This window comes from Athene noctua, chromosome 2, assembly GCF_965140245.1.
Source record: "Athene noctua chromosome 2, bAthNoc1.hap1.1, whole genome shotgun sequence".
Taxonomy (NCBI): domain Eukaryota; kingdom Metazoa; phylum Chordata; class Aves; order Strigiformes; family Strigidae; genus Athene; species Athene noctua.
Window position 1 is genome coordinate 96,221,642 of NC_134038.1, and position 16,662 is coordinate 96,238,303.

General features: G+C 37.9%; 1 protein-coding gene across 1 annotated transcript in view; it reads right to left on the bottom strand.

Annotated features, from left to right (window-relative positions):
• LOC141956677 (uncharacterized) overlaps positions 1–16,662 on the bottom strand; it is a 119,136-nt gene that overhangs the window by 20,579 nt on the left and 81,895 nt on the right. Inside the window, exon 12 of the mRNA XM_074897481.1 lies at positions 12,902–13,061. Within this exon, the coding sequence (XP_074753582.1) occupies positions 12,902–13,061 (160 nt within the window). The remainder of the gene's footprint in view (positions 1–12,901; positions 13,062–16,662) is intronic.

Consider the following 16,662-nt stretch of genomic DNA (forward strand, 5'->3'; position numbering starts at 1 on the left):
TTTTTCTCCACCTGTATTGACTTTGAAAGAGATAGAAACCAGCTTTCTACCTTTACTACATTATTTTCCACTTGTTAAATGGAAATGCAAAGCCCAAATGCATTCAGTAAAGCTAAAATAAGCATCCTTTTTTGTGAACTAGTGAAGTAAGGATCCAGTTGGCAGTCTTGCTCTCTCAGGCAAGACTCATTAATGCAAAAGGGGTTTATCTGAGAAAGTTTAAACTACATGTCCTAAATGGGTAAACTCAACTGCAAAAGAAAACAAGACTGGGGAGGTTCGTATGCCATGACTGAACTTAAGCTTCAAGCCTGCAGACTAGCACTACTCTGAGTGTTTTTGATGGGATAATTTTCTATGCAAAAAGACTGATTCATCAAAGAATTGCTCATGTCATGGCCATGCTAATTTTGATGGCTGTTCATCTGATAGACACAACAAATCCTTCTGAGATGTTTTAAATGACCAGCTGCAATTTTCCTATTTTTAAATAACCCCTTTATGGTTATTCTGTCCAGACAGATGCTCTGAAAAATCAAGCAGGCTGCTTCCACTGCTGCAACCTGGGGAGGGCTTGGGAGGAGCTCTGCTCCCTAAGGTGCTGCATAGCTTTGCCCTTTTCCTTTTCCTCTCTCATTCTGAGGACATGGTTATTTGGTCCTAGTGCCTGATGGTAGCACTAAAAGTTTTAGATCAACATGCTGATGCTAGCGTCACTGGATAAATGATGCACGTTTAGGGCTGTAATCAGGGAGCCTGATGTCTAAATAAGTCCCTGTACCCAGTCACTGGAGGGAGATAAACACCTCAGATCTGTCAAGGTGATCCCAAAGCCTGAGGTTAGGCACAGAGAGAGGTGCTCAAAGCCAGCAGGAGAGAAGGCCCTAGGATTCATGTGGAAAGTAGATCATCTGAGCAGTGAACAAGGTGTTGTGAGGCTCAAAGTTTGGCTCCATCTTCGTAAGAGCATGCCAAAGTTAGCAGATGCACACCTTTTCTGTTAATCATTTCTCTACACCCTCTCCAAAATTGCATGATTTTATTTCAGAAAGGTTGATTTTTAAAAGTCCATTCTGTTTTCAACAAAACCGAGTAAGGTTTGAAACAATAAATCCATAACACCTGCTGTACTTACATGTCACCCAAATGGCATGATTATCCCTCTCTGACCACCCATCCTGTCAGATTTTCCATTAATACTAATACACAAATCCTTGCAAATGCAACTCCCATTTAACTGTTTAGGGTAATATTTTGCAGGATGAAAAGAACAGCTTTCAAAATAGAGGAAAAATCCAGAGGACATGACCACATTTCACAGGTCAGTGGCTGGGATAGCAGGAGCTGCTGAAGGAGAGCTGAAGGAACATACTCGCTCAGGGGCATTTTAGCACTCTTGTGATACGATACCCATATTCATCAGCATGCAACAATCCCCTCTCCAGATGAAAAACACTACAGATCATGTTCCTAATAAAACAGTCAATTTGCCTCCTTCTCTTTTTTGTTGTTGGCAGGAATTCCTTACAACCTTACCTCCCTGGGGCATGGCTTCCTCTCCCCCTTTGTCAATCAGGAGAAAACAAGGCTCTGCGTTGCTTGCCGGCCTCAGAGACACTTGTGCCAGGTTTCAGACAGACACAGGAAATTACTGTTGTTTTAGATGCCCTGATTATCACTAAGATGGAAAAAACGATGTAGATGGGAAGCACGGTGAGAGCACATTTCTGTCCTGACAGACACATCAGGGTGAAAATTGTGACCTCTTCAGAAAAACTTCAGCAGATGAGTTCTGGACAGAGTTGTCAGTCATCATCAGAGGAAATATAACAGCCCCTATTTCTAAACAGCTTCAAAGGGTAACTATTTCAGATCTTGTGCCAGATCTGGGGTTTGTAGATCAACTCTTAGACCACAGTCTTTGGCATATCTACACCAGAAAGGATGAGTGTCCTTGCTGAGTCCTGTGAACTATGTGCATTCTACCCACACTTGGCTTTAGCTTAGCCAAATATCATCTGTAGGCTCCAGCATAAAGTTTACTTCACCTTCTAAGCTCAGGTTAAGACAGAACAGAGGAGGACCTGTTTGGGCTTGAGAACAAGTGTTCATCTTTGCTAAACTCACCACATAGACACACACAGCGTGGCAAGACCTCATTGAGTTTCCTAGAGTTGTTCTTACATACAGCCAGACCCTGTTTAGTACTTGCTATATCCCTCCAGCCCCATACAGTGGGCAGGGAGATTTTTTTCTCCTCTGTGCAGGTGTCTTCAGTAGTCTCTGCTGTCAGTGTGGGGAATTTTACATTTAAAGAAAAAAAATATCATTTGATCCCAGAATATTTAAAGGTCCTTACTAGAAAGCAAACTACATGAGGCTTCAGTTTTGTAACATGCTCAGGTATTTTCTAATGCACTTACATCTAAAGTAATTCAGTCTTTGTTAGCAGCCTTTTGTTTGACAATCACACAATGGTAGTAAAGCCATATCCTCTAAAGGAAAAACTTAAGAGCCTGATCTGCAAAAACACACTTGCACTTACATACATAATTGGCACATGAACTTAATGCAATTGCATATGCAAGCTCACAACCACATGGTGATTTAGATGTTACACTGGTAGAAGCATTTCAATTACCCCTTACCTGACTAGATCAATGGGTGTTGACAGTACCCCGCCCAAGCTCAGAGGGTGACTGATACCAGAAATATAAGAAGATAAAATAAGCCCAGCAATTAGAGAAGGATGAGATTTTTTAAAATCATGATTGGAAAAACAAATCTGTACAACACCAAAGAGGATAAATCACAAATAATTAAGCAAATACTAGCTTTTGAACTGCTATACGCATCCATAATGGACAGCACTACAATAATTTTATCCATAATGTGAGTTTCTTCCTAAACCACATCTGTTAGCAATTACATTGTGTCTTTAAATCATCAGGGCTGATATTTCATATAACATTTTTACTCAGTATTATAACTTTGTACGTTCTCATTATTTGGCTAAATAGCTAATTCTTTTCAGAATCCTGATAAGTTATTGGACTTACAGATATTGTATGCGCCAAAGAGTTACCTGTATTACACACTCCAACAGAACAAATAAATACAGGGAGTCAAAGGTGTTAACGTAACCTTGTTTACAGCACTACCTGACAACCATATGAGAGACCTATTGGCTAATTCTGTTTTGTGCAAAAATGAAGAGTCAGCTGATTTTTGTTACAAAGAATAGGAATCACCGTTGTTAAATAAGTGACTGTCCTGGGGGTTTTCAGAACTGCTCACATCATACTTCAACCTACCAAGGGGAGGAGAGAGTCACTGCATGAATTACTCCTGCAATATTTCATGAGCTAGTAAATTTTCTATGGAAATTATCCAGCTTGATGTCTGTATTTCAAACCTCACAAGAGTCTGATTTAGAAGAGAAATAGTGCTCGTTTACTGCAGCTTCATTGAAGACAAAGATGGAGAGAACCTGAAGTGTTGAAATGTTAACATTCCAAGAAAACTAATTATCATATTTTCCACTTGCAAACTTCAAATCTGCTGCTAATTAATCTCTGTGGAAAGGCTGTGTATGAATCAAATTATAATGTAAGTCAGATTATATGGGATGAGATATATAACATGCCCTGTCACTGAGGAGAAATGAAATGGATTGCTTGCACAGAAATGACAAAAAACCCAAAGAGCTTGCTCTTCATTAGTGCACCGATCTGTACCAGCCAGCTGATGACAGATTCACCCCAACGGAGTGTTGCAAACCACCTTGGATTTTCAAAAGTTTGCCTGTGGTCACAAATTATCTAGATGCAAGGAGAGAAAACTATTTGACTGAGCAAACCTTGATGTGGCACTTGCAGAGTTCTGTTGTGAAAACATCTTGAGGGCAATCAAGTGCCATTAGCACATGTCAATGAAGCTTCCCATGAATTACTACAAAAATTACAGTTAAGTGTACTCCTCCTCCATCACTGTCCAACCTCTCTGACAAAACAGTTTGGATATCTGTTGAAGTATTACAGAAATTAACACCTTTCTGCCAGTATAGTAATCAGAATAATGTCAGCAGACAATTAATTTGGTCCATCTGCATTAACACCTTTATATAATTCATGTATTGATTATAGGATTAAAATTATTTTTTTACCATTCACTCTGGAAATACTATATTGTGCATATAAAGGGGATAGCAAAGGAGACTTGAATAAATCAGTTCTCATTGAAAAAGGAAACAAAATACATGCTTTCTAAAAACAGCTTCGTGTTTACAACCTCCCTTACTAAATTCCAGGGAGTTTGACTAAATAATTTTGGTTTCAATTTATAGTTTTATTATAGGAGATCCACATGGCAACCAAAAACAAAATGCTGCAAGTAGTTCATAACATTTGCCTCTGCATAGTTTGCCTTTCTTCTCATTACTTTTTTAGTCTATTAACTTACTGTCATACAACTTTCAGATTCAGAGACGTTTGCAAAGCTGTTTGGTTTTTTCATCCAACTTTCATCTCTCTCTTCTTTTTTTTTTTTTTTTTTTTAAGATGGGATACAATATGGAATCAAGAAAGTCCTGTGCAGTGTTACTCTACTGGCTTAATTTCTAATGCTATTTTCATTAGTTTACTTGTTGATTGTATCTGTTCTACCATTGTTATAATTTATTACAAGGCTTCTTTTTGTGTGCACATCTGTTTAAGTAGTTCCACTTGTTAGACCTATCCACCCAGGCAAAAGAAGCTTTGCCTTTACCTAGGCTACATTACCCTGTTTTCCACAGCTTGCACATAACACACTTTGTGACAAATTACTAATCAATTGTTGTGAAGTTTCGTGACATGCCTGGGTATGGTCAGCATAGTTGGCTATTCCAGATGCTTCTGACCATTCACATCTTTCACTGACCACTCCGTGTGAACTAAATGTTCTAAAACAATAGCAAGCAAAGTGTATCAGAACCATCTGGCCAATTTGATCCTGCAGAGTTGAAGGACTTGTTTCATACAGAAAAGTTTTTATTTTAAGTCTAAGAGGCGATGGAATTCTACACTCTTTTCTGACCTTACATTTTGCTCTATTTTCTCTTACATCCCATTAATGGGCTTAGCCTTCCCTCTGCTCGTCTCATGACTTTCAATCTCTATCAAAAAATACAGACTCTGCCTTCAATAATTTATCCCAGATGAGAATCTGACCTTGTATACACATAGAAGTTCAGTGAGACATGCGCTTGTTTCCTCCCTTCTCCTTTACTTAACACAGACAGATGGAAATTCTGGCCCTAATGAAATCAGTGCAAGTTTTGATATTGACTGCAAAGGGATCAAGGTTTCCCTCCTACAATTTCTTTAGCAACTAGGTAATTATTTCTTATTGCATAGTCTTGTCATCTCAACATGCTAAGCTGAATTGTCCTGGGCTAGTGGGGTGGTTTACTTGTACTGGTTAAAATAGCTGTGCATTACCCCAGATTAACACAGTGATTTATTCATACTGGTGTTTAAATAATTAAATTCTTTATTACTGTTTACTTTTCTGGATATGCTACTGCTTTCTAGACTCCTATGCTATTCTTAGAGCAAAATTTGTTTTGATACTGTTTTGCTGATTAAGGATACCAATTAAATCCAGACACCAGAGTGAAAAGACTAGGCGTATTTTACTGGTGATAATCAAATAATATAACAGAGTAATAGAGAAGACATGCAGTAAGAAAAGGTAGAATAGTGCACCTAAAGCAACAAACAGGCAAATGCATCAACTCATTGCTACATGAGAGAGAGAATAGAGATTAAGAAAGATCCATCACCACGTGCATATGTTACCATCATCCAGACCTGCAGCAGCTGGGCAGCCCCGGTTACAGCGAGGGTTTGCAGAGCCTGTCCCGGCAAGTGGGAAATCCTACACGGTGCGTCCACCCATAGGTGAGGCACCCAAAGTCGCTGCAAGTCGGTCCAGCCTTATATACCAAAATTCAACAAGCCAGAATAACTGGCACCTTTGTTTTGAGCAGAATATTTCTGGTTTCATTCTTCTGGTGGATTCCACCCAAAGCCTGGCCAGGGCTCGGGGCGGGAGAGACCAAGGGAGTTTCTAACAAGGCCAGATATGTTTCTCTCTCCTTGAACAAGGCTAAACAAGGGAAGTTGGACACATTCTCTCAGCATTTCATCCTCACTACTGATTATATTCTAGGCTGCATCTTTCACTAGCAGCTTACATACTTTGTTAAGGATTACATACTAAGTTCGCAGCTTTGGCTTGGGGCCTGTTGTTCAGGCTGCAGTATTTCAATGCTTTAGCACTTTTTACATCAGCATAAGTGGTTTGTTATAACAGTACAATACCTACTAACACAATGGTTATCAGTTATAAAATATACAGGATTTATCTATAGGTCAACTCTGTCTTGGGCCAGTTGTCCAAGTCTTAGCACTTCAGATACTTGGTAGAATCTACATTGCTGGAGACACCGTACTGAGAGCTCCATGAGCAGCTTCAAAATTTTTTACAGTATGGGTTAAGGTTAGGAAAAAGAAACCTGGTAGTGAGCTCACAGAATGCTAGGTTTCTAAAAGATGGCTGAAACTAGTTAAGGGAAAAGAAACCACAAATCAAAATTATAAGACCATATCTTCCACTGCACCTTGAGTGATCTCAGTCATTTGTTATTTTTAAAAGATGTGATATAGAGTACACAAAGTAGAACTTACATATATAAGGTATAACTCATAGTCAGGGTTTGCAAACAGAAGTGTATACAAATAAAAAGGAAATTCACACTTTCTATTCTGCTTTCTCAATGCGTTTTCATTTATATATTTGCAGACCAGTGATAACTAAATTAGCAATTCAAGGAAAACTCTTTTAGGGGAACCAAAAGTAACATGACTGTACAGCTATTTTTTCCCATCAGCTTCTCTTATCTGGTATTTCTCTCAATTTCTTTCCATTTTCCTTGGCATGGTCATGTCTTCTGCACAAATTTCTGAACCACTTCCCATTCTTTTCTCATATGACCACCTTGTCCTTTGCTAACCTGTCCTTCAGGACCCCACAGTTCTGTACCATGGTATTACCCTTTTCAGCCAATTTTCTCAATATCTTTTTTTTCTTTAAGCCAAAATATCCCTGCAACTTTTCACCTCTTTTGGAAACTGAACTTCCTGAAAGGCAACAGCAAAATTTCTGTTTGTGTTCATAGGAAAAATTCACCCTGCAACTTCAGAGAAATCAAATTTAAGATGATCAGATCTATTAGATCCACAAAGACAGGCTGATGTTCTTGTTCAAAATTGGGTCTGGTCTCACCATCCATTTCTAGATATCATCTTTCTCCAAAAAGAGGCAAGAAATGACACTCAAAGTAGTGTTAAGCCCTCAAACAGAAAATACACCTATTATGCTGTCAGTATTTTCTTTTGCCTTTTTTGATCTGCACCGTGGTCTACTTATACAAGGGGAACCAAAGAGCTTGAATTTGGGATTTTGAATTGGCGTGGGGGATCCTGCTTTTTCTGTTTCCAATACCCAACTGCAAGAAAGTGATGTGCCTGTTTCCATTTCTCACTACATGCTATGCGCCATACTTTCCTTGGTGCAGTACCAGCTCTCAGAGGACTTCAATCTTTGCCCTTGGCTTCTCCTTATCCATCATCCACCTGTCTTTGCAAACAGCCTCCAAACTCCAGCATGGGAGCAAGGTCAGGACCGTAAGAAGAGACAAATTACAGTGACCTCAGGTGTGGTACTGCCTGCTTTCAGCAGCCTCCACCAGAAGCTGAGCAGTTTTGCTGCAGCACAGACTACTTGGAGGCTCATGAAGCTTCCCCTAAGAGAAAATGAAAAGTTAACCTCCTCATGCTAAATGGGTTAAATGACTTGCTCTCTGCTGGCTCTTGTAACACAAACACATCCAACATCGGTTTCCTCTCTTGCCACTGCTGATTCCACCAGCAAGGGCAGGATTTTGCCCTCAACTATTCACAAGTAATTAATGCATTATTGAACAAGAATAAATAGATAGCAATTAAATAACAAGTATTAATGACTTATTTATTAACATATTAATAGTTGGCCTGAGAGTAATAAATGCAAATTAGTGTAAAGTGGTACCAAAAATTGTGTCGATAATAGGCCCTGAAGTAATCTTGTGTGTTCAAGATAATTACAAATATATTTTCCTTTCAAAAAACTACTGCCGGGTAATTTTTTATGGTTGCTATAATATCATTTTAGAATTAGAAAATTAGCCCTACTCTCATTAAAATAATTTTGCAGTGCATCAGGCTTTATTTCAAGTGTAAGTTTCACATTATCTTCTTGCCTATAGAGTTTGCATTTTTTTCAGAAACCCTCTCTATGTACAAACCTTTTGGGCCTATGCTTGGTATACTAATGGTGTTGTTTCAGCTTGCTGCTTGTACAACTTTTCTCATCATTAGTATGATTACATAAAATGTGCCACTGCAAGAATGGTGGTACTTTGAGGGCTAAACCCCATAAAAATCACTGAGGGCCAGATTTTTTCCCTTTTTCACCCCTGCTGATAACAATTCACCTGATAAATAGTTCAGAGGCTTTAAACATGAATAAAGTGATGCACTGGGCACTGCACACCTGAAAACCAATCCAACCACAGCAGACTATTCAGAAAACCACCCTGGTCAGAGCTTGTTTTACTAGAAATACTTTCCTCTTTTTCTTTTTCGTTTTTTTTAAATCTGTTATTTGTTTGGGCAAAACAAACCCCCACTTGATATCTTGGCTCTGAACTGACATTAATTTTGGGAAACTGATTACTTTGTGAGGACAGCAAGTCATTGTTATTTTTATTATATCTGGAAAAAAAAAAAAAAAAAAAAAAGATTTGGTTAAAATCCGGAGTCCTGACCCTCCTAACTGATCTGCTGTTTTTAACGGTAAATTGATGTATTCCTGTCTGCCACTGGTCCTGATATTCCTGATTCTGGAATTTGACACACATTTAACATATGTCCATACCAAATAAAAGATCAGTAAATATTCAGCTCTGCCTCCATATTTATAACAGGCTGAGGACTGAGGGTCCAGGCTTCTTCCTAGAAGAGGGTGGTCAGAACACTTTGCAAATGTTTGTTTCTACAAATGTTTCTTTCTGCCTCTCTAGGTGGCATTTTTACTTCTTTGCAGCTTTCCTCGTTAAAGGCATTGCAAATTACTTCTTCCAAAATAATCAAGTGCATTTGTGTATATGGTAGGGGGCTTTGGTGGCTCTCTCCCCACAGTGCCTTCCAAACCGCTACATAAATATGATTGTGGCCATGTAATCTGTGTACCTGAAAATATAATTCGTTTTGTTGCTAATGAAGGTCCTACGGCACAAATTTATTAAAGGTATACTTTTCCATGGGATAATAATTGGGTCGATAATATTAAACTCATAGGCTCATTATTTAATTGCAAGGGCAGATTATGAAAACAGCTTCTAAAATGTATTTTAATGAAAAACACTACATCCTGACCTAATCATATCAACCTTATGCTATCTAATTATGGATGCAAAAAATCATTAGAGTTGCAAAATATTAGTTCCAGCTCCATCAGGCTGCTAGCTGCCCCTTCATGAATATATATATTTTTTTACTCTATGATAAATAGTTAATGAGGTAAAAATGACAAAATTTGCATGTAGGCAAATTAGTTTAATAGAGTGATGTCTTCCTGGTCTGCAGAAAGTGACCTTTTTCCTATCAAAAGAACAACTAAAAATACTTTGAAATGATGGCATGGATGTCATTCCACAAATGACAAATCACTTCTCTGAACAATATAAAAATTATAAAATGCAATAACCTTAAATTCTCATCATACTGTAAATGTGTCCTCTGCTGCTGCATTTATCAATTTAATAAAAGGAAATTAAGCATATTATAAAATACCCATTTATGGGGCAATTTTTAATCCAGGGAATAAAAATGAGAAGCACATGGTTAATAGCAAGAAAATATTGCAAAAACGTAGACCTATTTTTTCCAGAAGGTTTGACTGACTATTTACTTGAATGACTTCCATTTAAAATATATTTTTTATATGGAGTGATGTAAGATATGGCAGACTCGTGCTTCCCTTTATAAAAATTGCTCACAGTTAATTTGGTATCTTATTTAAAAATTAACACATTAATAATGCACGCTATAAGGCCTAGTGATGTGTCTTCCATACTGATTACTTTGTACAATTAGGCATACAAAAAGAAAGGGACAAGATAAATACCTTATGCAAATTCATGGCGGGGTCTTTCAGTATTTGCAATGCCTAGGAGCATAAGAGACCTGAAAGTATAGCTCCCAGTCCTGCAGGGAGCTCCATTTGGAGAACCTATTTCTGGAATGGAGCAAGTTTTTTATTCAAAACTAGATTTGCCATAGAGCTAACGAAACTTGGTTTGATGGTTCTCTTTTCAGTCAGAATAATTTAGAAAAAAAAAAAAAAAAAAAGGAGCAAAAGGGGAAGATTTCAGGTTTCTGAAGAACATTGGCTCTTTTTTCACAGTACTCATGTTCCATACAGATAGCACAGATCTTGTGCTCACTGAAGTGAATGGTAGAGATCCTACTGATGCCAGTGATGCAAACTTCTGCACTCTTCCACATTACTCTTATCTGCTTATATTGTATAGTCTGCACCAATATGTCCCATAAAGAACAGGAATGTTTAACAGTCATAGCCTGGCATTTGACTAGTGCTTATATAAAGGAAAAGGCATGAAATTTATGCAGATGTAGACAGAATAGGAATCAGAAGCTTGGGGACTGAGAGTAAAAACAAAAGTGTGCACACTCTGCTTTGTCAAATGAAATCCACACTGCTCCCTACACAGCACAGGGAATCCTCCCCCTGCTCTGACTGGATCCTCTGTGCCACTGGATCTGGCCAGAGCTGGGTCCATTTTAAGGGATCTCAGACTAAGGTCAGGTACCCACATTTCAATGTGGCTTTTCATACACACCAAGCTGCATACTGGGATCAAAATGAGGCACTTACATATGTCTATAGCTATGGGTCATGTCTTTCTGTCCTCTGAAATACATCTTATTATAGCAGTGGACAATCCAAATTTCTTCCATTCAGGGACAGATTATTTGTATACAGAGAAGTAATTTTTCTTTCCATTCATTTCTATTTGTCTTTACCCTCATCCCCTCCTCCTTTCCCCCCCTCTCTTTCTTTTTCTACCCCCTCATTCAACCCTTTCTGTACTGCTACAAGAAATGATATGGTGGTAATATCTTTATAAATGTATTCAGCACTTGAAACAGAAAAGTAGTTGTTTGCAGCTGCCTTATCTGCCACTTTTTCCACATGGCGTTGGTAGTACTGGCATGTAAAATGAAGTCTAGAATTTATATTCTTTGTTTGACCCTACTTAACTTGTAACAAAGGTAATAGAAACCAATCATCAGTGGCTACACTTTGACTTACTATAGAAAGATTTTAAGGGAGAAAAAAGGGTTATTTTGTTTACTGGGCTAAAGCAAATAAGTATTATCTGTATAAAAAGTGAGAATGTCTGAGGTAGGTGGCTGTTGTAGTGCATTCACTCATTCATACCTTTTCCCTCCCCTCTTGAAATGCAGTGTGGTGCTCTGCACTTTTCCACAAAAAATTAAGCTCACTGAGTATCTGGTTTTTTGTTCAATTGGCACATTCACCTTTTATTTTTCCTTTCAGGGTCCAAACTGTCATCAGGAAAAAAAGTGGAAAATAATTACAGCTGTGCCAGATGTTTATAGCAGTGACAACTGAGGCTATATATTTGTATAAACTGCTGATCTTTCAGACGTAGCTATAGAGACTTGAAAAAGCCGCAGACCCTAATCTGAAATCACTTGTTCCGGTGGATTAGAAAAGAAAACAAAACAAACAACTCATACATACTTCAGAGGACTAATTTCCTCTCCGGAATCTGTTAATTTTTACACTGAAGCAGGAGAGTTACTGAACAAAGTACAGTGCACAGAGTGACTCATAGATGTATAAATTCAATTGATGAGCACTTTTAACAACTGTCCAAGAGTTGTTTTATAAGATAGTCATATGGGAATTAATAATGCTGATGCAAAGCTAGAAAACAAGGAAGAAAATGTCCATCACAGAAGACAGACAATGACCCTCACAGAGTAGTGACTATGTTATTTCTGTTATTTTCTATTCTCTGAAAGCAGTTATGTCCAGAAGCATCATTTGTGAATGGGATCCCCAACAGTAGACACTTTGCAAACACAGATATATCTCTTTCACATCACAGCTTAAGTCTGTGTATGGAACTAGAGGCTAGTAGCTTAACAGAAAAGAAAGAGGAATTATTTTGACAGCCAAAGTAGAACAGACCAACTTCATATCTCTCCTACCTCCCCTTGAACATTTCCAACTCAGACCACTATCTGTACTGTGATAGGGGCTACCACATGTGACTGACCAAACTTGCACCCCCTCCTCAGGGCAGCCCCATCCATGCCCTTACAGGGGGCAAATTCCATTTGTCCATGGAGCTTCCCAGTTTGCTGAGCTGGCTGAGAAGTTACCTGGGATGGTACTGGCATTTAAACAAGTAGTAAGTTTCTACAACCCAGTCAAGAATCACCAGATGGCATAGGTATTTTTTGACATCAGTAATGCTGCTAAGCCTTTGTATACCAAGCAGATTGTAACTCCTCAGGATGCTTTGGCAATGCACACACAATCTCACAAAATGATCCTGAACATGCTTCTTAGCATTTCCATTCAAAGAAGCACCATAAGAATAATTTTCTTATATATCTAGGTCCTTTTAGGTAATATCCAGAAATACAAAGCATTAATTTGGACCAGACTCCTTTTGGAGACTCTGTTCGCCACTCACCATCCGTCTTTCACCGTTGATTCCTCTCCACTGCTCAGCCCTCTTCATAATGTAGCTCAGTTCCTGACTGGAAATCTCTAAGTCCAGTGGAACAAAGAACGTGCCTTCCTCACCATGAATGCGTTGAAACATATCCAATAACCAACCTTCGCTATGTAGCCTAAGGATAGAAATGATACACTTGGTTCATCTTTGAAGGGACTCTTCATGCAAAAAAGAAAAAGCTGATGTAACCTTTTGTAGACTTCTAAATTTTGGTTCTCCCTTCACGATTATGTTCTTTACCCATGAGTAAGAAGCTTCTTTATCACAAGTTCTCCAACATACAACCCTCCCCAATCCTCTAGAGACTTTACAATACCTGAATAAAATCACATAAAATTAAGCAGCAATTTCTTTTCATTATTTCAAGATACTGACTTCCCATACAGAATCTGATCTTCCTTGCAGAAATGTCCAATGTCTTTCCTTAGCATTGAGCTGGGTAACTAGTTCCAGTGCTTACATGGAATACCTCAGTTATCATGAATGGAAGTCCTGCTGTCCTAGGGTTCAGTAATTAGCAAACCACATCAAAAAGAAAGGAACTACTCCCCATTTTTTGCAACCCCAAGCCTGAAGTCTATACAATCTAAACTTCTCTTGATGTTAGAAAAGTTCATTTCGTTTGTTGGATTTATTTTTCTATGACATTTCTGTGCTGTGGTAGGGAATTGAATAAGCACTACGCAGTAAAATTCCCTACCACAAGAAAGGCTTGCTGTGTGGTATTTCTTAATGTAGGTGAAACCAAGAAATATTGTGAGGCTTTTGGAAAAGCCTAGTGTCACATTTTTAGCCTTAGATGAACTTTTAAAACTTCAAAACATTGCTGTTTAATTCAAATGGAACCTCTTCAAGTTAATCTCTTTCTCATTCTACCTTTATTCCAAAACTAGGGGTTCTGAAAATAAAGATCAGAAAATCTGGAATCTTGAGCTTGGATATTAACCTGAGGTCTTTCCTTTTTTACCCTCTTCCAAGCTAATACTTTATTACAATTCAAATGTTGCTTGGTGCCAATCTCGGTTTTTCCATCCTTCCTGGAGACTGACTGGCTTTCATGAGAAGTGCAGGGATTGCTGTGTGGTGCTGCAACCATCAAAAAGTCCAGATTTCCATGGAGCTCTACAGATCCTTCATTTCTTTGCAGGTGGGAGAGAGTACAGGCACAACCTCTTTGACACTCCGAACACTCATTCTTCTCATGGCATGCACTAAAATGCAGTTCTTGTGGCTGATCCTTATTCTTGAGTCTTGTGTTGGCATGTATATGCTAACTCATGTGTGTGCGGGTGGAAGGTAGTGGATTGCTAAGTAAATCAGAATGAAGTTCACATTTACACTAGCTCTACATCTAACCTTACAGTGCACAGAGTAATTGCAGAGAAGCACAATCAATGAGCTGCTTAGTACAATTTTGCCCACAACCAAAATCTAGTGTGGAACAGAAATAAGGAGATGCACCAACAGACAGTTTTTCAACTTGATCTCTGGAGGAGCTTTAGCTCTCTCTTCAAAGGGGTATATGTACCTTAGGGTCAAGTTCTATATCCAAGAGTTTCTGTGATAGAGTGGGTGTTCTGATACTGAAATCTGGCAGCCTGGCTCAACATCAGATTAAGGATTTATATCTCCTGCTTTGCTGCAAAGGTGCTCTCCGCTTTTTTCCACACCCTTCTTTTCTGAAACACCCCTTTTTGAAGCTGCAGCCCTAAATCTGCACAGTTTCCAAAATGTCATTTTAGGATTCTCTTATCAAAAGAGGAGATCAGCTGGAAGATAACTTAATCGAGATGTAGGTGCTAGGAATATAAACGAACTGGCTACCAAGAAATAATAGAAAAAGCTCTAAAGTGTGAAATGCAAATCAGTGTTAAGGCAGAGTAGGATAATAAAGTATTTTAAAACATGTTAGAGAATATAAAATGTTTTATAAATAACTAATATCCTTCATGGAGTAATTTTTCAAATTCTACAGTGTCTTCAAAGAAAAGTTCATTTCTTAATCCCTAGACCTACATCAGATGTCCTTTCGACACAATAGATATATTTTTGCAAACATTGACTCATAACTTATAATTATCTTGTGCTTAGTTGAAAAACTAACAATCAAGCTGGGGGGTTTTCTGGGCTTCCACTCATCTTGAAACAATAATATTCTATGACGTTAGTCTTTGAAATTCCAGGTCAGAAATTTAAATGACTTGCCACTTATCTTGCTAAACAAGAAAAAGACCTTGCCATTTATTCAAGCTCACTTAATGTAACATTCTGACTTCAAATGAAGTAAAATTTAATGCAGTTAAATTACTGTCTATTTGCTGCCATAAACATTTTCTATATGAAGATTTTAAGCACATGGTTATAAACAATATAATTAACTTTGAATTAATTAAGAATCATGAAGCCTGTCTTCCAGCTTTGTTCCTTTTGCCCAAATGTGCTCAGCCTTCTCCTGTTACCTGCTTTAATTTCTTTTCTTTGGCACAAAAACTAATAAAACACTCCTTGTATCTTAAAATGGCCTCTTATAAATAAGACAGTAATAATTTATATTGCTAATGCCACAAAGAGTAAAACAAAGCTCAGATGTTATTTTCTAGAGATATGAGACCCAGTATAATACCTTACAAGTTCATTTATTTATCAGAATGAAAAAAACCCATTGTAATTATTTACTGACCAGAGTCATACCAAAGAACTGACTTCTCAAAAATTTACACAAACCAAAAATTGAAGGGTAGTTTGAGTGATTTAAAACAATTTATTACATCTTCACTTCAGCCTTTCTCATCCTTTTCTAGAAAACAACTGTAAAAAAAAATAAAATTAATTTTGCTGTTAACATTAAAAAAGTTAGATCTTTGAAGCTTTTTCCCAAAAAATATTTCAATACTAGGAAATTTAGACTCTCCAGCAGGCATGTTTAGTTGAGATAGGTCTGCATTTTCTCACAATGCAGAAAACATTTCACCAACAAATTCCTGACTGTTTCTAATGTCTAGTAGAATTAAAATGAAGGAATTTTAACCAATGCCACTTCATTTTTCCAAAAAGTAATTAGAATATCTCTCCATGTTTGATGTGCTACAGACTCCCAAGACACCCAAGGGGAGCCAGATTTACTGAGGTATGTTGGTTTAGAAAGACACAAATAGATGCCTACTGCTGTTTATCCCCTGCCCATGATTTCATTAGCTTCCTGGTTGTTTATCAGTGATGCCATGAAGCTTTCTAGCTATGGCAGAAAAAGACACTTCCCCTACTTGCTTTGGTGGTCTGGTGCATTCACTGTTCTCCTCTTTTTATATACTGCTGCACACTTCTGTTAAATGGCAAATTGCTGAGTAATTCTAACCAATGGCACCAACTCCACCATCCAACAGTCAAAGTCTTCCCTGTGGACTGGTGTCTTAGGACACAGAAGACATCTCAATATTTATACTGGTTTTCCCTATGAGAGAAAGATATGGTGGATGCCTGTGTAAAAAACATATGTTTTCTGAATCAAGCAAAATTACATTTGAATATCTTAGAGATATAACCCCTGAGAAATATTGATATAAAGGGGTACTACTGCCTCAGTTATAATACTATTTTCTCTTGAAAACAAGTGCTGTTATATCAATATTCAGGAAACAATGTTATGAATTGCAGAGATGCTTTCCTTAAAAACATTTTAAAAGGTTTTAATGTTATCATTAAGTGGACTGAAGGCC